The following is a 23,747-nucleotide window of genomic DNA, read 5'->3' as shown; positions in this document are numbered from 1 at the left end:
ACCATCAATGTAAGGGAGGGGTGTGGAGGTTCTTCCTATTGACCAACAACATAGGAGAACATTCTTCATTCAGATCAAAATGTGTTTGGCATACTTCCTATCACTTGCTATATTATTAGGAAAACTCACCTAATCTGAACAAAAAATGGCGAATTATTTTCACTCACCACCAAAGTAGGTGGTATTCTTTTTTTGTTAGACATTTATGTAAGGGGCACTCATTTACAGGGTATAATGTAATGAATGAATGTAATTGAATACTAGAGTAAAAAAGCAGTCTGTTCAAGTTTCTTTTCTTGACACTATTGTAGTTTTTCAATGTTTTAAATGTTACAAAAAATCTAATATATAGAGCAAAAGATTTAAAAGAATGACCTACCTTCAATGCCAATGCTTTTCACAATATTTATGCTTATATACTTTTTATATCTATAACTTGCAGCTAAGCTAATGTACCGTGAGCTGTAGATTTATATTTAAGCAGATATTCCCTGAGACCTGATTTCCAGGGTACTTCTGGAGTATAATGGTTAAGAAAGGCTATCTTAGGAGTGGGAACAAAATGTTTCCCTAATAAAGTAAGAAAATCCTTTCAAACACAAGAAACAGTAAGGGTATAGAACAAAATAAAGGTACATATAAACATAAAAAATCTGGTTAAAATGTATTGTAAAAGACAAATCAATATAAACTTACGTTGAGAAGGCATTATTTTGTTTTTCACATCTGATGCCAGTGCAGTTTAAGGTTTTGTTGTCAATGATGTCGGTTTCGTAGTTGAAATACAATTGATTTAAACCATTGGCAAACGCAAGTAGCACAAGGCAGTATATAAAAAGAAATTTTAATATGTCCAGAAGCATTCTTCCTAGGGAAATCTGAAGGGGACCCAGGTGAGAGTTAGCTGTGAACAATGAAATCAGACGCAAAGAGCTAAAGATGTTGGCGATAGCAAATAATGCTTCAGCAACTAATGTTGGATGCCACATATCCCATTCATTCCGAGTAATTAATTCTGAATTGTACTGCCAACAAGAGAAAAAAATTATGTGTGACTATGAGGAATGAGAAGTTCAGGTGAAAAAAGTTCAGGCTCTAAACAAACTCTCAAGTTTATTTCAACAATTTAATAGATGCAATACAAAGTAACACTTAACAAATACATTTTTATATTTTACTGGTCCTAACCAGGGATAAAATGTTTTAACAAATATGAAAATCAGTTTCCATGACATAAATGGTATGCTACTAATGGGGAAACCCAATGGCTGATAATTATAGAAAGAATATCTTCTTTGTCTTTGTTGTCTATAGACCCATGCAAATGCTGCCTAAAGGTAAATCCAATCTAGCCTGGACGTATTCATTATTTGTTTCCTTTAGGGCTTTGCTATATCTTTTTTCCAGTTGTTTTGGACGTTTTCTTTTTTCATTCCAGCCCATGTGAAAAGGAAAAAGAGCTTTCTACATTTTCAGTAGGTAAAGTTGATTTTTACATAGAGTTTTCACAGCTACTATGTAGGTATGAACTAAATTACCATTCTCGTACATGTGGTTAGAAGTGAGGAGCATAATTCCACAAAAATGTTACTCTCAGACCCTCCTTACCCACCCAGTTCTAAGTGCTTAATAATATATTATATTTGTATTCATAGTAAAATATAGTATCATTACTAATTATAGTATTCCTTTTTTTGAATATTTTTACTTTACCCTTGAATATGCAACAATTTTCAGTGAAATAGTGGCCAGGTATAAAGAATTCATCACAAAATCCATTAGGTTCCACCAGTCATTGATGTAATCTTGAAGTCCTCCATCCCACATTTGTTTGATTTCAGCCCATATGATACCTATATCAAATGAAAAACAGCATTTTAGAATAGATAAATATGAGAAATAGCTAGAGAAAAGCTAGTACAATAAAAGACAATCATGAAATTTGACATGACCATCCGAGGCCTGAATATTCATGCGACAATAGCATATAAAGCACCTGAAACCTTAACCTGCATTTAAGATATGCAATAAAGGCCATCAATGGTTTTACTACAACCGAGTACACAATTAGTTACGTTGAATAAAGACATCAAGTTTAACCACTAGGGAAAAAATCATATACAGATAAAATCCCTATAGACACTGTTGATAAAGAGGAAGGGAAAAAAAATTTAATTTGCTCCAACAGGGGAACAAAATCATTCCTAAGGCACAGCTTGACAAATGAGGGTCAGAGAAAATAATTTGTGATTTTCAGGGAAAAAATAAAATCCCTTATTTATTCAGGACCCAAAAATCTTCAAATACAGGTCAAGCTTGCATGACCATTTGACTAAAATGATGGTAATGCAGCTCAACAGTAAACCTCTAGGACAATCACTGTATTTTTGCTATACAGGTAGTCCCCGGGTTACATACAAGATAGGGACTGTAGGTTTGTTCTTAAGTTGAATTTGTATGTAAGTCGGAACAGGTACATTATTTTAATAAATGCAATTAGGACAGATGTTTGTCTCAACATATTATTAGGCAGCGTGGTGTCAGTTACTGTATAAAATCCTCACTGTAAGTTAATCACAAAGTAAAAAAAACAATGTAAATAAAAGAAACTTTATGGAGCCTAGACATTTATTAACTTCTGGAGCAAGCTGTGCCCTAATATGCAAAAAGAAACAACTGCAGAGTTTGTCATGGTCATTAAAGAGTTACAAGATGTAGCTCAGCTGTGTTTAGCAAAAGATTTCTTCTGCAAGTCATGCAAACTTCCCCCCCCCAATCAAGCCTCTTTGCTGCACACCAGCGAGCAGGGAATGCCTGTTCGTAGTCATCCGTATGTCCTTAACTTGAGGACTACCTGAACTTAAATGATAAAAGAAGAACTGGTTTACCAGGCCAACAATCTTGTTGCATTCCCTGCTTACAAAAATTGGCAAGCCTAAGTATCACATTAACAAAATCTTGCATCACAGCTAAACAAAGCAAGCTGAGGCTGCAGGTGAAAGGGTGCAGGCGATAGATTGCCTATGCTACTCACTACAACTAGAACCAGCTTCTACCAGTCTACTAGCAGTTCAGTTTTATGTAACCCCAGGTGAACTGTAAATACACAATACACAATTTTAGTGTCAAAGCCTTGTGAATGTATTCATCTCTCGGGTCTTATCTAATTTTAACCTGTAATGGACTTACCAACATAGTCTAAATTGTTGGTGTAAAAATAAAACACACTAAAAAAATCCAAACTGTTCTTTCCTGAATGCTGAATGAAACCAGACAAACTATTTTCAGGAAAAAAAATTAACTTTGCAGTCACTAGATATTTATAATAATTTTAAAAAGAATATACTTAATTTAGCGCTCATATTTATAGAGTTGTGGGAAAGGGAACATGTTTGCTAAACAAAGTAAAAAGATTTGGACATGTTATAGTCATCCCACAGATAATTCTATGTATAAAATAAAAGATAAAAGCAAGCACAAAGGAGAAGCACAATATTTAAAGAAAACTTTAACTACTATCATATGTTAATACAACTGGTTTATAATAAATAGCTTAAAATATCATTTAAATTAAATACATTACAAGTTTGCAGTCGTAAAATATTGCAGAATGCCATATGTCTTATTTTTTTAATTGAAATTGCTAAAATTAAATCTAATAATGTAAATTTCTAAAATCAATGGTTTGGGTCCTTCAGTTTAATTCTATATCACTAGAAAAGAAATCTGCATTGTGTATAAATCATGATACTCTTCTAAGACTAAACAGTGACCACAGAATTTATTATTATTATTACTAATGCCTAGTATTTATGAAACACCTACATATTACGTAGCACTGTACAATGTCCATTGTTATGTCACTAGCTGTCCTTCAGAGGCTCACAATCCAATGTCCCTACCATATTCATATATCAATAACACAGTTTAAGGTTAATTTTGGGGGAAAGTGATTAATGATGATGTTTTTTTTATTTCCTCATTAGGGTCCTATATTGTTCAAAATTCTCTAGTAGCTTTGCAAGCAAGATGAGTAATTTAATTGAAATGTAATTCATAGAACTTACTTGAGTTCCTGATGAAGTGGGCTTCAGTCTACGAAACACTTCAAACAATATATGAGACTGATTCACCTGTTACTGTTTTTAAATACTTTTTAATGTTTTTGTAAATATTGTTGTTTAAAATAAAATAATATAATAAAATTGCTTTTAAAATGTTGCAGTAGTGTTGATTGGATTTGAATGTAATGCCTTAAAAGTCTATTCACATTTTTATTTTTGTGTTTGCATATGGACAATATTATATGAATGATGCAGTGGATTTTGAATTTTTCACACACAGAAGTGTAGCCAAATTGGGAGTGTGGTCAGCAAAATGGACATGTGATTGTTGATTGTGGCGTATGGTTTGTAGTCTGCCCCATTATTAACCTCCAGTATTAACTTTTAGCAAGTGTCAGGTAAAGCAAAGTTAACCCAGCCCAGGCCTCAGGCCAACAGTTACACCCAGCAAGTGTCAGATACAGCAACAACTTAATACCTAAAATACTTTTCCAAAGAAGCCTTGTGAGTATACCCAAGTTAAAATACCAATGCTTTATATATCAACTATTTCCAAGGTTTATTTATAATATTAATATTAATTATAATAACTAGATATGTCTTGGAGACTTGACTATTCATTCTTTTTTTTATTTTGCCGCATCATCACTTAACACCTGCCACATATTTCTCTAATAAAATTTTATATCATATACAGTATGTGAAGGTTAAAGTGACACTGCTGAAATCAGCAGTCTTTTTTTATAGTACGTTAATCCAAATCTTCAAATTGTCAGATTCAGCCTTAAATCTTTCCCTACTACAGCTTATACAAAGCACAGTATGTGACCGTTAGAAAACCATCTGTGGAGACCTCCTACAGAGAAGCCAAAAGGAAGTCTTAGAGTTACTATCATGAAGTTTTTACAGATCATTACTTATCGGTAAGATCAAAAACCTTGTGGCATATTCTACCTAAGTATATCAGTTATACAACTGAAACTAAAATTAATATTTACAGTATAACCTAAAACTGAAAAGTAATGGTGATATTTATTTATTTTTTATATTATTGTCTGCATAGTTTGAACAAAAAATATCTTAGAGAGGTATAAATGTATTGGTAAAGGAATACAAAATGAAAAAAGGGCTTAAAACTATATCTTGTCTAGACCTTCACATTTAACAATACATAAACTGGTTCCTTATTGTAATAAAATATTTAATATGTTGAAAAACTGGTGCTCTATCATTGTTTATAACTTTTAGCATATCTTAAAAATATTATTAAACATAGTGGTAAATACATAGTTATCAGTAACACCTCTTATTTGAAATACCTGCTTTAAAAATATATTGTTTTTTATATAAGTATTTCGTTTACACGCGTTGGCCACTTTATTAGGTACAGACCATTCTCTCTAAACCCTTGAGATATTTTTGGGTGAAAATCCCAACTAGTCAGCAGTTTCTCAAATACTCAGACCAAACCGCCTGGGACTAATAACCTTGCCATGTTTAAAGTCACTTCAATCAACTTTCTTCCACATTCTGATGTTCTATTTGAGCTTATGTAAGTCTTCTTGACAATGTCTACATGCCTAAATGCACAGAGTAGCTGCAATGTGATTTGCTTATTGGATACTTGCATTAGCAGTAAAGGGGTGTACCTAATAAAGTTGCTTATTAATGCATATATTTAATTTATTTACTTGTATTATTATAACATTGACATATTACACTGCGTTTTACAAAGCCCATAGTCATATCATTAACTGGCCCTAAGGTCTCTCTCATGTTCATATGTCATTACCACAGTGTAAGGCCAATTTTGAGGGGAAGTCAGTTAACCCAGCTGCATGTTTTTGGGAAAGTTAGGCCTGGAGCAAAATGAGAGAAGAAATAAGCAATTGGCTACATGACAGGGTGAAGGGGGTGCAGGAGTGAAAGGGATAAATAAGAAGAAGGTGGAGGAAGGAAAGCTTACTGGATAGGTCAGGGTCAGGCCAGTAGGTGGAGCCGGTGGGAGTTTGACGTAATGGGTGGGTGTGAGCAGTCAGGTGGAGCCCAGCAGTGAAAGGTTAAGATTTTCCCACTCTCTCTCCCCTTTGGTATGTTCCCATTTGGATGCTTCTGTTGGTTCTGGGGGGAAATATTGTTGTTTTTTTCCTGATATGTGTGTTATTTATACTTATGTAATGGCGGCACAGTATAGTGGGTAAAGTTCATAATGGTTTGCAGTTGCAAAAAGAAGACAGCAAAAAGGGTGTGGGAACCCATCAGAGGTATGGTTAGAGGTAATTAACTTACAGAGAAGTGGAAAATTGAGAGGGCTAAGGAGTTGGATTAAATGCATAGTGGGTGGGGGCCAGAAAATTAAAAGTGTGGTCTCTGTAAGTATAAGTAGTTAGGTAAAACACTTTCATGGACCTTGGCCCAGGAGAATTTACTGCTCTAAAATTTAAATGGTTTCTTTATTTTGAAAATGGTATTATCTTAATATGGTAAAATACAAGGCCACTGTGGCCAATTTGTACCAAGATAGATGTAGTATGTGTAGTGATTGGGGAAGGTCACAGGGGCGGTTTGAAGCTTCAGGATTCTGACAACATCTGTTCTGCCCTAGTCACGTGGGAGGAAACCAAAAGACCCAGAGGAAACCCCCACAAACATGGGGAGAACATACAAATACAGATAGTGTGATGACCAAGATTCAAACATAGTGCTAGCTACAAAGCCAAACATGCTACCAATGTTATATATATGGTGTACTTTATCACTAGTTGTGTTATCTATTGAAACGTGTGGATTATATAGAGTGCACGTCTGCCTGTCTGACAGGTGGGCCGCGGCTCTGGCCGGTGCACCCCCCAGCAAGGTCAGGAGAAGGACCCCACTTGGGCCGCACACTGGCCAGAGCCATGGACAATGTCTCCCGTCCCGTGCGCATCGTAGGCTCAGTGCGGTGGGCGGGTTGTGTTTCTAGACCGGTCTGAGCCTGCGATTGGAGAGTGGGCAGGTTCTGGCATCATGACTTCACTCTGGGGGGAAGTTTCTTCCACTTTGAGTGCCACACGTCTCCCCACCGATGCACGGTTCGGAGTCCATGGATTTATTGGTCCGTGATGTCCAAAAGGTTGGGGACCACTGATATAGAACATATAAAATATAATACAGAGTGGAGTTATGTAGAATATTGTTAGGCACAGTGTACACATTAGAAAACAATAGATAATGTAACATGCAGCACAGTGCATTCAGTGGGGTGGCCTAATCATAAAGAGTGATATTGCAATGTATAGAGTAGAGCCATGTAGTGAGCAATATGGAGTATATAACATACACCACAGTGCACATAGTGGAGAAGCCTAAAAAATATAACATACAACACAGTGGGCTTTATTTATAAACCAGGGAATCTAACTTTCCTTCAAATATTCCCTGGTAGGAGTCTTTCAAGTACATGTGTTTGAGTGCCAGTAATTGATTCCCACCAAGGAATGTTTGAGGGAATGTCAGATTCAGTGTACAAGTTAGTGGGGGTAATATTTTAGACAGGATGGAGTTGAGTGGTGAACAGAGTTAAACATACATCACAGTGTACAAATGAAGCGGTGTAGAGCATACAACACAAAGCGCCGGATTTACTAATGTTCTTTAAGACTGGAGAAGATAGAGCATCATAGGAGAACCTTAGTGATCCAGCAAACCTGTTTTTTTGTAATAAATAGTGTTTTAATAGTGGGTATATGCACACAACTGTAATTGAACTCCTGCATGTTATTGTAATCAAGTAAGTTTGCTTGGATGGTATGCATCGATGTGATTTTTTGTAATCCTCATGATTGTTAGTTTCATCTGTTGCTGCAATGTTTTTGTGCCTGGTTTGTAATGCCAGTTTCTGTAGTTTAGCAATTCTTCAGCAATGTGTCATTTTTTCTACAAGTATTGACTGCATCATAGGAAGAAATAGGCAATCTTTTCAATGTGAAGCAATATGGTCCAAAAAGCCCTCTTTGCCTATTTCTTCTTTTAATTTCTCTTTTCTATGTATATGTACACACATCTTAAAGGCATACATACATGTTTGGCTTTATGTGCACTCATGTCTATACACCTTGGTTTATTCATGATGGTCTATCGTCTGCAGTCTTGGAGAAATTTAGTAAATCAGACTGCAAAGTGTATAAAAAGAATGTAATGTGGAAAGCGGTGTATGGAAATCATTTTTACCACAACATTCAATCACCACACTTCTACATAAAGAAGAAGCCTTCTTGTGTGTGAATATCTTCCTAATTCAGTAGCAAAGTGGTAATATAATACCTTACTTCGTTGTTAACAAACCAATACTATCCCTTGTTATCATACATAAACTCCTTGGCAATCAAGATTTCCCCAAGGATGGCTTCCAGAAGCGTATACTTGAACTTCTACCCCTTACATGTCTTAAAATATAGCAACACCTTCCACCCACACAGACTTGTTTAGACTGCACTACATTAAAAGCTGCACAGGTAAATAGATGTACAATTTTATATCTATTTTAGTCTAGAAATGCAAACATCAAGCAATTATCCTGCTGTTATTAAGCACGCTGAGCACACTACACCCAAATATAGTAATGAAATTGCTTATCACTTGTTTTCCTTCATTGTCTGGTTTGTCTCCAGATTCTGATTCCTATTCTAGTTGCAGTGGTTTATCTTGGTAATTTATATTAGGAAAACAATCTAGTTCTCTATAGCTTTTCTTTGCCTGGGTCATCACAAATATATTGTTTTCCAAATTACTGTGAAGGCTCCTGACCCAAAATATGTGGTGTAGTGCACCAGCAAGGCAACCAAGCCACGAGCAACAAAACCAGCAATGAATGTGCTACTGCAAGTGCAGCGATATGTAAGCCAGAAGAAACAGTTGTGCCTCTGTGCCTTCATTTCTTCTTAGAAAAACTAATGATCCACAACAAATTTCAGTCTGTGATAACCCAATAGGCTCGCTTCCCCTATAAAGGTTTATTTGCTAGTAAAAGATTTAATTAGATTCTATATTCTGTGGGATCTGGGCAGAAAGCAGGATCAGCTAAATAACAGGTAAAGAGGACAGAAATTAGATGCAGCAGAGTATTAAAACTCAATACAGGGACTTCTGAAACCCAAGGGAAAAACATTACTTAATATTATGTACTTTCATTGATGTTACATGGATTTCTTCTCAGTATAACAGGGCAAAGTGCCATCATGATCTGCAAACTGATTCCTAAAATAGTCATAATATGTGTTTGGTTATTGTGCATTTCTACACTTTAAACTATGCTCTTACGTAAACTCATTTGTATTGACTTGCTTTGCTGCCATGGGGAACAATGGCCAGGAAATGTATAATTACTTAGATTTATTGATGTATTTTTATATTTCTGATAGAATAAAGTTTAAAACAACAATAGTGCAGAAAAAAAGCCTAACAGACAACAGCTGACTATGTTGGATTGTGGTTCCCATTGGAAGCCTTTATGATAGGATAACAATCAGTTTGGGGACAGAACACTGGGACTACGTAACAGAACGTGTCTACACAAGGCACCTTAGATTTTGCAGAATGGGTTTACATACTCCTTAAGCTTCAGGCACTTCACGGTCACTAACACAAAGATGCGATAGTAATTTCCTAATAAATGCTTAATAATTGTCACCAGAAACAATTACAGTAATAATTTTCAACAAAAGCAGAAACAAATGAGAACTGTACAGACAACGTAGTTCTTATTATTGATAGGGGAGGCTTCTTGCTGCATCCTCCCCACTAGGAAAATTAACAGTAATTAGCAACTGTTGTTCAGCAATCCAATTCTGTGGATCATTAAACACAAACCTTTTAGCTTGATGATGATCATGTAGATGGGAAAATAAACACTTGTTCAAGGCACAAGACTTTAGGGTGGGCTAACTTTTGATAAGTAAATAGACAGCGGTTTAGAATCCAGCTGCCAGATTTAAAGGAATTCTGTTACATTCCAATTCAATTCAGACCGAATATATGATAAAACTGGATAACTGAGTATTTACTGAAAATAAACTAGGTCCAGCACAAATTACCACCAAATCTAAACTTTTCTTGTAAAAGTTAAACTGGACAAAGCTCCAAAGCTTCTTATTGGGCTATCACAGTGTTGGGTGGCCTTCCTCACCAAGGGGATATTTAGTACTGTGATGGGTTAGATAAAAGTCACTGTTAAACTGTTGATCATTTTGACAATGGTTTGACCTGTGCCTATTTATTTTTCCTTCTTCGTTCAAAATATTCATTTTTCAGGCAGGTTTTCTTTGGGAATGCAGTAAAAATGGTTCTCAGTGATAATAAAAAGGTTACAATCTAACAACTAGACTTCAAAATTCCTGAAAAGAAGAAAAAGTCTGAAAATATTTCACTTGATACAGTAATTTTGGCGCAAAAGAGTCAAATCGTGCCAAAAGCCCAATTTGACTTTTAATTTAAACTTCAAACTCTCTGCTGATTGATGAGCTCTAGCTCTGAGCAGGATGTGTCAGAGCTTTTTAGAGGATCACTCATACAAGAAGAGCAAAAGCTATTCTATGTAGCATGCTGGCAGAGGACATATGTTTTTACTGTTTCTAGAGACAATGAACTGGTAAAATTTTGCACACCTTTGATTTTGGGATTTTTAGAACAACCAGTCTCACTTAAGGTTTCATGAAACCTTAAGGGTTCCTCCAAAAGTTGTCAAGGGCTTCTTGAGCTGTGGCTAGTTGACTTCCAATAGGAGAATCCTGCATAGTTATAGAGCCAACACCACTTGCAGGGCCAACTGCATGAAACCAATAAACTTTTTAGCTGTCTCCAGAGGTGGCATTATGACCACTAAGATATGGGACATTCTTACCATTGGCAACAAATCCAAATAACATTTTTTTTCAATTGATTGATTAAAGCAGGGGTTCCCTGACACCTACAAATTATTTTATGGGTTCCTCAGCGGTATAAAAGTTAAAAGTTTGAGATCTAAGAAAGGATGATCTAATACCGGTATGTATTTACCTAACTAAAGTTAAGTTGGGCTTTATTAATGTAGCTCATCATGAATGCAGCAGACTGCACAAAAAAAATCTTATTTAAAAAGGGCCCTGTATCAAACATTCTGATTAGGAGAAAAGGAAATGATTTACACAAACAGTTGAATTCACGAATTCATTTACCCAAAACCCACGGTAATATCATCCATTCAATGGGAGCAGGTGCTGGCCCGGGCTGGTTTATGTTGTATTCATTCTGTGAGGCTCGAAGCAAGAGAAACAGAAAAGTCAAGTACGATGCTGTGTGGCAGATGAATTTGATGAATGGCTTCCTGATAAAGAGTCCGAGGTTGCTTTTCGGAGCTATTAAATAACAGGCAGAGAAGACTGGGAAAAGGAATCCTATTATTACACATGTCACCATCTTCACTGCCCAGTGCCGTCTCCTCCAGCCTGGAAATTCATCATACCAGCGCGATGCCAACAGCTGCTGACAGTTGGGTTGAGCAACAAACTGTAAAACAAAGCACAAAAGTAAAATAAACATTCTTAGAATGTTGCATCTAATTGACAATAAATATATTTTCAACATATATTTTTAATTTGTTGCAAATTACCATACTCTGCTGGACACATTCTTGAATGTTACACATTCTTGTTAATTTTAAGAAAGCCACACTAGCGTAAAATTAGGAAATCTTATTGCCATTATTCAAGAATCTGATTATTCTGTCTCTGTTCATTACCAGCAAAGTGTGTTCATTTCTTGATTGGCTAATTTGGAATAGTGTACTTCCTCCTACTGTGTAAACCATTATTAGCTACATTGTTAGGAAAGTTTTTTTTAATGGTTCAGGACTTTTTTTCTTTAAAAACATGAACTGTGCCAGGCATTGAATCAACATCATCAACACTGAAGAGGTTTTCACATGGTCAAATAACAATTTAACAGCACTATAGCCATAGTTTTACAATGTTGCTTTACATATTTTCAAAGCTCCACATTTTACAGGACAAAATGCCATTTTCCTATGGGTCCTATTGGCATTAAAAAATATAATATAAAATATTAAACATTAAATTTAAACATTTTTTATATGGGGTAGGGAATGATTAAACCAGTAGCAGACACATTAAACAGTAGTGCCCTGTGCAAAACTGACCAGTGGTGCCCCTGTGGAGAGAAATGCCCCCCCCCCTATTCCTAACACCCCACTTTTGTGAGCAGAAAAGCTTGCAAACTGTGGGTGCATGCATTGCTAGCCTGGCACCAAGGGATGAATAGCTGGGCTTCTGGGGGTAAACCAGACACTGAGGGCAGAAGGGCAAGCAGGTGGATGTAGTATCGTGCAAGTTACTGTGGGAGCCTTTGCTGAGAAAGGAGTGTCCAGGGCCCTCGTGCAGTGGCATACTTTGCACATGTTCATCCGTCCGTCCATGTCATGTCCGTGGTAAGAATCCCTAAACCTGCTTTGTGATTTTCTCGGTCTTGTTTAGGAGATTTTCTTTTATTTCCAGTGTCACAGAAACATGAGAAAAAAGGAGGAACGATCCCCAGAATTAGGGAAAAATCTTTTCTTACTTCTGACTAATAAAGCTGTCCCCAGGTTTTACCCTCACTCTTTTTTTGATGACAACTGTATATTAATATTATCATTATTATTAATAGACAGTACTTATGTAGCACCAACATATTAAGCAGCACTGTACATTAAATAGGGATTGACATGTTTTTATTTCTGTTATTTTCTATCCTGGTAATAATTGTTGAAAAACAAAAACAAAGGATAAACCTAACTAGCAGGAACACAGACACCAATAGAAACTTACGTGGGTATTAACTCTTTCTTACTCAAAAACTATAGAAAAATAGTTTTGACTTTGGATTCATTTTAGTGCTTTCTGTGACCTCCGTTTGCAGAGAAGGCTTTATATTTATAAGAACTAAATGATAACATGCGGTAAATAATTTTTTTATGGCCCGTAGAAGAAGGCAATCAAAATGAGTTTGCAGAGAATTACACTAATGGACACTTATTTCATGCAATCTCATTGGCGATAATAATAATTACTTATAAATGGTTATACACAGACATTTGCAGTTTTTCACAAAGTCATCCTACCCATACATTGTGGGTAGTTTATATGTCTTGAATGAGAAAAGAATCAACGTCAACAATACCACAGATAAGAAATGAAAGAAAAGATAAACAAAAAAAAAATAAAAAAATGTTTTTTGACCTGAAAGTATAAAGATTTTATGAGAAATGATAAAGTCTGTGAAAAGTAAAGATTATTGGATCATTGGGCTTGATGTATTAAAGCTCACCAATGCTGGAAAGGATACACTTTCATCAGTGAAGCTGGGTAATCCAGAAAACCTGGAATGGATTCCTTTAAAAGTCATCTGCTATTTGTTAGCAAATGTTTTCAATCCTGGAGCAGATCCATTCCAGGTTTGCTGGAACCCCTAGCTTCACTGATAAAAATTTCCAGCTTTGGACAACTTTAATAAATAATGGCCCTTGACTCTGAATCATATAAAACGTAAAAGCTTTAGAGAGACTGTGATAATTTTAAATGACCAATATAAAGGACAATTAAGATGAAGAAGACATTTAGGTAAAAATATGAGAAAAGTAAACAGCAGGTTCTCAGTAAAATATTAGGGTTAGAATTGTGCTTTGACTTAGAAAGTCTGAACTAGATGTGAACTATATTCACAAGATGAATCTCCATATTTGGTTCTCTACACAGGACAATGAGAGAGAAGGATGTGCATGAAAAAAATGATGTCATCATGGGTCCTTCAACATCTATGTTGCACCAGATGTTTATAAAAGAAAAGATTCTGATTTTGATAGATTTAACTAAATTCCTATATGATAATAGAATACTATTAATAGATATACAAGAAAGAAACTATCTTGAAAAATTTCGCATGGGCAGTTCTACAATTACACCCCACTTGTTTGTGGGAACACCACAACAGTAAAGACAATGAAGAGGAATTAAAGTGGTAAATGACAGCAAGGATTTTGTGGTTAAGCCCTTAAACAAGGAGAAAAAGGAGTAAGATGGTTATCTCTAAGGTGTAATATCAAATGGAATTCCAGAGACAGTTAAACGATAGGTCTAGTTTTGAGCTTTTAGAAAATTATACTGTCAACTATCAACACATTTTGAGCTCTCTTTATAAAACAGGGAATCAAGCATTCCCTTAAACATCCCCTGTGGGAATCTTTGAACTCCATGTTTTATAGCAGTAATTGATTCCACCAGAGAATGTTTGAGGGAATGTCACATTTCCTGTTTTATAAATAGAACCCTTTGTGTTCTCTTATTAGAAAGGATGGTAAAGGGAGCTTAATGTTTAAAACGCGTTAGGAGCTGTTATCAAAGCTACCATGTAAAGCAATATGGTATTTTTGTCCACAAATCTATAGGAATATGCACAATCCCCTAAATGATCGATTGTATCCTCTTGGAAGTCCATTACAGAATCTACATCAACATTTTTCATCAAATTCATCCTAATCAATCTTTTTGCCAGCTAAAAGAGAATACAGTAGAGTTCCATATGAAGATATAATTATACAGAAGGCATAAAGGCAAACCAGGTTGTGTTGAAAAAAACTCCTGAATATGTTAAGTTTGACTTTTGTGAAGGGGAGCAAATTTTTTCACTTTGGTAGTACTTTCATCTGGATAGTTGAACAGTTGAACAGCACCGGTAGCCCTCACATATGCTAACTTTTTCTATTACTGCTTGGGAGAAGGAATGAGTTCAACATGCATACTACTTTTACATGAGGTATAGAGGATCATGGTTATGTTTTATAGATGACATTTTAGTGGTATATATTGGAATCAATAAAAGTAGATTTTAATAATTCAATATAAACATGCTCAATGTGGGTTTTACAGCCTATATTGATGGTAATGAGGTGTCCTTCTTGGATCCCAAAAAAACAATAAAAAAATAAGTAATATAGTATATAGAATAAATATAGGTATAGAAAGGAAATAGCATCTGACTTTTTCACTTTATTAGTTACCATGTTTTCCCATGTAGAAATGAACAAATGTATAATGAAATTGGTGATTCCCTACGGGCAATTTATTTGCTGAAAAATAAATAATGTGTAAAGAGAATTTCCTAAAACAAGCTAGGGAACTGGTCAATTACAAGCAAGAGGCTATATTAAAAAAAAAGGAAACTTGAGAAAGTTTTTCTGAGAGTGGGCAAGTTAAAGAAAAGATAGTTAGAATTGAAAGTAAAAAAAGAATGGAACATCATAGTTTTGTTTTCACATCAAACAGATAAAGCTGGCAGATGTACAGATTGTAAGGAATAACTGGCAGATGATGAAGCAAACTATAGGATTGGAAAATAAAGTAAAAAGTAAAGTATTGTAACTTTTGAAAAGTGTAAAGCTGCGTACACACTTCCAATTTTTATCGTTCAAAATGAACGAACGACGAACGATCGATTGGGCAAAAATCGTTCGTAAAAAAAGTAACCAACGACGCCGACGAACGAGGAAAGTTGTTGGAAATGAACAACCGGACCGGCGGATCGGATTGGACGACGATCGTTAACTATCGTTCGTGTGTACGAACGTTCATTGATCGTCCATGGTCTGAGCATGCGTGATGAACGAACGTTCCTGTGGTGCACGTAACTTCCTGTATCGTTCAAACGATCGCATCTATTGTGTGTACAATATCTATGAACGATCGTGTCGTTATCTGTATGTACAGGATCGGTGCTATACGATCGTTCGCAGATATCGTGCAGGATCGTTCGTTTACCAACGATAATAATTGGAAGTGTGTACGTAGCTTAAGAATTGGTTAGTTAGGAGTGAAATGTAACAAAAAAATAAAAGCACCTGGTTAAAACAGATACATAAGGGCAGTTAAACATGTGGTAATTATCCTGTATACCCCTATATGAAAAGAAATGAAGCAATTAGATTTGGAGATTGCATTCACTATATAAATGAAGTATTAATATGTAGAATTCAATATATGTACGTTCATGTGGATATTACTGTATTGGTAAAATGATTTAAATGCTAAGAGATCATATCTCAGAGCATTTTAGATCAATTAAAATTAGGGTAGGAGATAACGTTTTGTTAGTCATGTTCAGGATTGCAATGGTGATATAAAAACTAATAATGTATTAGGGCTATAATCTGTGACTGTTATGCAGTGTGGGAGAGGAAAAACATTGTTACAAGAAGAGACGAATTTAATTATTCGTGCAGAAGCTATTGGGTTAATCAAAAGAAATGGATTTTTATGTAAACTGAATCCTGGGACTAGGATATGAAAATGCAATATGATAATCCAATGATACCTAGGTGTACGGTCGCTTCTCCTGGTTATAACAACAATGTAGTTAGCAATTCTTCCCCTACAATTTAAAAAGACTTGTGCTACTTAAACAGTTCTCTGAAAGTCTTGAGTAATTGTGTAAAGACAAATAGTCATCGTCCAGTGGGTTTTAAATGTATTTAGCCTTGGCTTGGGCTAAATGAAGCGAGTGATGCACAGAAAGTATCTTCAGCTGAATATCTTGCCAATATATTACCAAGCACAGTACATGTGTGCATCAACTAAGTCACCAGTTTCTACTAGACCAGCCAATGTCTTGCAAGTATACAGCCAATTAATTGGTCACATGTATGCAGCAATGTATATTTTGCATCTTAGAATTGTAGCATGTTTTTTAACAAAATTTTGTTTAGAAAGGTAGGACAAAAGATACAACATAATTAAAAACGTATACATATACAGAAGTGTTTCAAAATAGCAATCCTAATCAGTAGATCATGTACAGAAACCACCATGTGATAGTCCAGAGCATGACATTAAAATACATGTAAATTCGCTTCCCATTACATTTTGTCCACACCCTCATTTTCCATTTTTTGTTATATTTCAATCTTGGAAACAATATATAACAGGTAACCAACAAACGGTAACCATAAAAACAAAAAAGAACTGTAAACCTACTAAATCCAGTCAAAAAACAAGGCCCCACTTCTCGTTCACATAGCCTATCGCTATGTTACAACATACAATGAAGAAGAAGTGGGACAAAGAGGTCCCATGTCACTTCAGTACAGGGCTTGCTGTTGGCTGAGGAGGGTCCAGTTCCAGGGTCCAGTCGGTCCAGTCTCTCATGTGACAGCACACTTTGTGCTTTAAATTCACTCATAAAAAGAGAGATTCTGTATTCCTTTATTTGCATGGCAGATGTAAAAATAGCTTTAGCCATGCAGAAGCAATATGCTATGAAAAACTAAGCTTTGAGTTACAGGTGGCACTTACCAATTACAATCACAGTTAGCACTTTTCCATAGTGTATCTCACCTGACCAATTTGAGGGCCTTATCTAAGCTCAAACATCAAGAAAAGCATTCCCAAAAATTGGTTGGAACCTTATTCCCCTACTATAACTTGGTTTTAAAATTACGTACAGGCCCTGATGGGTATAGACAAGACAGAAATAAAAATATCTCAAGGACATTTAATTAGATATCCGGAGACAAGGGTACATTACCTATGTGGCTCCCCCAATGCCCGCTGGTCATACCAAGTTGTATGTCTAAATATTTCAATAATATAATGAAGTTGACTAGGGGATTATGTTGTAAGAATGGCATCCAAGTGCCAAAAAACCTTTGCGGTTGGGTATCCAAGTGCTGAGTGGCTTCTGTCTTGTCTATAACCATCAAAGCCTGTAGGTAATTTTAAAACTGAGTAATAGTCGGGGAGTAAGGTTCCAACCAATTTTTAAGAAAGCTTTTCTTGGCCGCTAGCAAACAGAGATGTTTGAGCTTAGCGTAAATACTTTATCTAAGTGTTCTAAGTGATCTAAGTGTTTTTTGTAAGTACCTTACTGTTGTATTCATGGTCTGCGCATGTTCCTACTGTGCATGTAGTGTCTGAAACCTGAACATGCACTATCTATGCTCTAATTTTGGGTGTAGTGTATAGTACTAATGACAGAAATGTCAATCATGTCAACCATCCAAGTTGGGTTTTTTTTGGGGCAGTCATATGTGCTTTGTTTGTAGGTGTGATGTCTGTGCATTTATTTTGGTTGTGGTTTCTGTGGTCTGATTCTGAATGTGGATGCAGTATCTAAGCTCTGACTATATTCACTGTATGTGTGGTCGAAACCTGTGCACTCCAGTGGGGGCTTAGCATGGCAATGAAAGGGGGTGACACTGATAGTTAAATGAAGGGGTATGGTAACATTCTAAAGAGAACAAAAAAGGTGTGGTGGGGGGATTGCACACTGAAGAGGAACAAAAGTGGTTTGTGCATCATTAGTCCTAAGTGTGTAAAGCTGTATATTTACAAGAACTCAAAAGCTAACAACAAACAGGGAATATGAAGTTCTACTTTAATTATAAAGTAATTATCTATTTTCCTCTTTGCCCACATTTGACACTTTGGCTGGAGTTTCGGTTCTATTTTTCAAACACCTGACACATATTGTACCCTGAAAAAATGCACCTGAGGTGATGCATAAATCATTATAATAAATATATATCTGAACAATGGCAATCTCCATATTTCTTTTCTGACAGCTTCCTTTTTAAGGGTTGTTGTACTTCTAAATTATAGTTGGGGTATTGGAAAGCTGTAAATAACAAAAGACAGCTGCTTCATCCCGCAGCCTGTGCCTAGTTTTGGGCTGCTCCTTGATTCTGTAAAGTGTTTTATTCCCTAGCTGCAAGCTGGAGACCATAGGTAAAATTGTCCTTACATTGCCTATTATTTTCAGCAAGTTATCATAAATATGGAGCATAAAAACACAGGCCAGATACATAATGCAAGCTAAATTGCCAGTGGCATGCAACACTTGACATGGGCTATGGGGTGCAGCAGTCATCTCCCAGGGTTATGCAGTAATGCAAATCATGGATGTTTAATATCTAAGCTCCAGTAGACCCGAGTAGAGTAGAAAATAATTGGGGGAAAATTTTGTAATGGCAACTATCTGTACATCCATTCTGATGGGTCTCATCTACACTTTATGCTATATATTTATTTTTTTTTACCTGTAAAACCTTATTTTTTTTACCTGTAAAAGTAATTAGCCTGGACACCAAAAACTTTTTTTTATCTTGTAGAAGATTCTTATAGCTCCTTCATCCTGCACAAATTTAGAGATAGGTTAGTGTTCTAAATTAATTCTGCTTTCTGCCTTCTCTATAGCTCCAGTGTCCATAAGGTACACACATATAGATTAAAAATTTAGAAAGCTGTCACAAAAAAAATATGTATTAGTCAAAAGGTCATATTTGCTAGAGGTTCTGCTTTTAATATTATCCCACGAAAAGTAAAATACTCTTGGTAGATTGAGTGGCAGTGAAATCACATTAAAATGATATAGAAGATTTTAAGCCTTGAAATTGAGCCTATTCATAGTAAATCCCCTGATTATTAAGTATTTTTTGACAGCTAATTTACAGAGAAAATGAATGCATAAAAGTTATTTAATTTTAGTTAATCATGTGTTCACTTATTATAAATATATTATTCAGTTCAGTAATTTTTATTATAAATAGAGTCATAGACAAATGATACACCAATTTAATATGACATTGTCAAATTCAATTTGAAGCTTAGATCATTTATTTCATGCTTCTATAAAAAGTTTGACGTACTTGCTGTTCATTGCTATTGTACTCAATTTACATATGAAAATCACAGGCTTCAGTTTCTGCTATAAAAAGCTGTCTTTTCCAATTAATGTTCTTCTAATTAGCTTAATGAAAAGAAAAAAACCATTAAAACCTTTCTTTCCTTATCATTAGTCCATCTCTGCTGTGCTTCTCCTTTTCAGTATTATCTTCAGAAGACAAAGGATATCCCAGCACGTACATATGACAGTAGAGGTCTAGCTATAGTAATATTCCTATTATTTTTTCTTTATTTTGTTATTTTTATCCCTTAAAGAAACACTGTTACTTTTGTCATTCATCCTCCCTATACCACTAATATTCATCCTGGCAGGGACAACTCCACCTACCTATATAAATCTGCATTAAAACATTTTACGTTGGGTGGTGTACACCATTAGGATGAGTGGTGCTGTCACTTCCAGGGTCATGAGACAAAGCTCATGCTTAACAATGGACTGCTTGAAGGAAGAGATCACATGTCGCTACATGGATGCACCACAAATTTTCATTAACTGTAACAAATGTAAGAACAGTAAGAGAGCAAGGTAATTGTATTAAATGAATGTTTCATCTAGGGATGAAAAATAAGTAGAAAAATGCTGCTCTTTACAAAGCTGCTTCTATTCTTCGTCAGTAGGATTACCCACACTCTGAATTGTTGTAATGCATTATAAAAGATGATGTACAAAGTCTGTCTATAATGGCAGAGAAAAATGGAAAAAGCAATGGATGTTGGGGCTTTAAACTTTTAAAGTCCCATGAACTTAATAAAGCTATTTATTTTATTACAGGTGATAAGAAATAACTTATTTGAGTAGTGTTACAGATAGGTGGAGATGGAGAAATAAACTTGTGATACATTATAACATTTATCAGAATATTTACTACGGTAAGAAACCTCTATCCTGCAACTCTCTGAAAGAAAAAGGCATTAACACCGACAGTCACTGCTCACAAACTATCAGCTCCAGCTAGTCACACAGCCCTCCTCTCTAGAAGATAACAGATAACATAATGTAGACTTTTGCAAATGTTCATGCTAATTTCATTAGCGATTTCAGTTGAAGTAGCCACTTCACCTCCAGGGTCAGTGACGATACATCTAACAAGGAGCTAGCACTTAGTGGTGACTGGATAATTTTAATTAGAGTCAATTTCAACTCAGATGTGAGCTATTCTGATGTAAGAGCAGAACTTGAACTCGTTCAAATTCTGAGACCTGATTTCCCCTGCATGGGCAAAAGAGCTGGTGCTCAAGATCATTTAATGACAGATTGCAAAAGACAGAGGCTCGTCAATTCGAAAGAGGTCTGTGCCGTGGCAGGAATGTTGTCAGTGCAGCCAAGATAGATTGCCAGAGTTGTACGCCCAATCCAGCTGTCAATGATCACTGGCTGGATTGGCTAAACCATACATCGCACCTGTCTATTACTTGTAAAAAAACTGCTTTTTGTTTAGAGAAAAATGACCTTTATGTTCTTTGTAAACAACCAATCAAAAAATGTTTTTCATTAGATAAATAAGGTCATATTAGAAAATAGGAACACCTTCACATCTGTGCAGCGAAGCATGCAGTTGTATCCTAAAGTGCAGTTAATGCATTGACGTGCACCTACTGACGACAACTGTTGTGTGCGTGGTGTAGCTTGTGAACATGCTGTCAAAATGCTCCACATACAACGAGGAACATGTGAACTGAACTAGTGACTGATATTTTCCAATGACAGCTATAGTGAGCCACATGCTATACCTGTAAATGAACGCTACATTGTACAGCTCAGGCAATTCAGCCAGCAGAAAAAAACATATAAAACTTTAAGGGTCAAAATCAACACTGCAAAGATTTTATTATCATTTCAAAAACAACCATAAAAATCCCAAAAAGAAAATAGTGTAACCCAAATATTGCTTATACTGTATACATGCTATGGGAGATTGGCATCAAATACACTTGCTGTAGACTACCTCAGACTTCACTTTAATTTTAGGGCACTCTGCCCACTTTTATTTACAAAAATAACCAAAATCAAGGTTTTTCCCTTGCGGGGGATCAAAGTAATTATGGCATGACAATAAAAAAAACCTGCCGGCTCTCTGCACTTTCTCTAGTCACTGGTCTACCAGACCTAATTTGTGGGAGACCTTCCCCCAGCCCGCAGGCTTCACACAGCCTTTCTGCCTAACACACACGGCCTCAGGCTGCAAGTCACCCAGATTAAAAGGCAGGTTGCTTTTTAATATCGAAGGCCAGGTGCTTCAGAGCCAACCTCAATATCTAGCCTGGAAAAAGGATGAAGTTCCTGGCCCACCCATTCCTTCCAGGACCCTCTGGGCCTGGATCCCAAATAGAGAGCTGGAAATCTACAGTACAGCATTTATTTACAGCCTTTTTCAGGCTGATTATCCACTTTTCAAAGAAAAAATTAAGATAGATGATTCCAAATATCCACAGAATTTGGCATCATATATTTCTATTTTCTACAATGCTTATTCCAACATGGTCAATTGAGGTCATCGAATGAACAACATGTTGAGTTGTTCATATATAAGTGTTTATTTTAAAGAAACGATTCAAAGCTAAATGTGTAGAGGAACACTATTCAAGTTATTCTGCTCAACATGGTTCATTATCTGTGATTATTTGCATTATTGTGGTCACACAGTTTTCTTTTTGGGATTGTGTTCATTAAATAAGGAATGTGGTACTTTTGAGATGAAAATATTATGTTAGACATTGACAGCTGTCAATAGCCACTGGTAAAATTGGCTGAAACCAAATACAAATAATAAGCTCCAAATCTAAATATTTTAAACCCTGTTTAAGAAAAAAATATGAATTCTAACAACAAATTTTTAAATCTGGTCAAATTCTAAAGTAACCCGATCCAATTTGGCTCAATTCCACCCACCTCTGGTACATTTTTTTTTCTAATTTGAGGGTACTTTAAAACAATAAAATGGAAAAGAAATGCTTTTTTTATGTAATATACCAAGTATACAAACAAACATATACAAAGTAAGTAAGTAAAAAATTACAAAAGGTTACCAAGACATAGTAGTTCTTGTAATTTATTATATATATATATATATATATATATTACACACACATATACACCTTTGCTTCTAGGGTGTAGGAAAATAAGTGACATATTTCAATTGCTTGACTTTATACTATTGTTGTCTTAACAGTTGTTCCACAACTTTCCTGTTTTCAAAACTACAAAAGTTTAGCTTTCTATACTCTTTAGATTAAACCTGTGATGATAGGATAGGAATGCTGGAGCACCCAAATAGCTTTGTCGGTCATAAAAATGCAATGCATAGTACAATATGGACAGTTTTCATTTAATGAAATCTATCCTCCGAGTCTCTCTATACTTACTTAATGAACCAATAACAAATAATGTTTTATAAAAACAATTTTTAGTTTATTACAGCAAACAAAACACTGTTCAATAAATGAGAAGAAATGTACAATCTATCGTAACAAACAAAAGCAATTATCTGTTCTGTCTGCATTTAAAAATCTAAATGAACCATTTTTAATAACAAAGTCCTGTTCTCTTTTTTAGCCTGATTTATTAAAGGTCTCCAAGGCTGGAGAGGATAAACTTTCATCATTGAACCTGGGTGATATAGCAAACCTGGAATGGATCTGGTCCGGGATTCAAAACATTTGCTAGGAAATAACAAATGATTTTGAAGAAATCCTTTCCAGGATTTCCAGATCACCCAGGTTCAATGATGAAAGTATATCCCCTCCAGCTTCGGAGAGCTTTATTAAATCAGGCTCTTTACATTCAAAATTGTAGAAGCCACTAATTGTTGCTTACATGATAGATCTGTGTTTCTCGACCCTTTTACATTGTTTTTCAATGGGAAAAATGCCATCTTTACATATAGCAAAAATGATCAATTGTTTCTATTCAACTGACCTGAGAGGTACAAATTGCACATTG

General features: G+C 35.5%; 1 protein-coding gene across 1 annotated transcript in view; it reads right to left on the bottom strand.

Moving 5' to 3' along the window:
* The window catches only part of TRPC4 (transient receptor potential cation channel subfamily C member 4), a 94,113-nt gene that overhangs the window by 13,694 nt on the left and 56,672 nt on the right, over positions 1 to 23,747 (bottom strand). The window contains exons 4-6 of the mRNA XM_072403965.1: positions 11,258 to 11,588; positions 1,714 to 1,853; positions 697 to 1,025 (exon numbers count right to left, since the gene is read on the bottom strand). Of these exons, the coding sequence (XP_072260066.1) occupies positions 697 to 1,025; positions 1,714 to 1,853; positions 11,258 to 11,588 (800 nt within the window). The remainder of the gene's footprint in view (positions 1 to 696; positions 1,026 to 1,713; positions 1,854 to 11,257; positions 11,589 to 23,747) is intronic.

Source organism: Pyxicephalus adspersus, chromosome 1, assembly GCF_032062135.1.
Source record: "Pyxicephalus adspersus chromosome 1, UCB_Pads_2.0, whole genome shotgun sequence".
Classification (NCBI taxonomy): domain Eukaryota; kingdom Metazoa; phylum Chordata; class Amphibia; order Anura; family Pyxicephalidae; genus Pyxicephalus; species Pyxicephalus adspersus.
The sequence above is the reverse complement of the archived record's forward strand: the minus strand, read 5'-3'. Positions and strand labels throughout refer to the sequence as shown.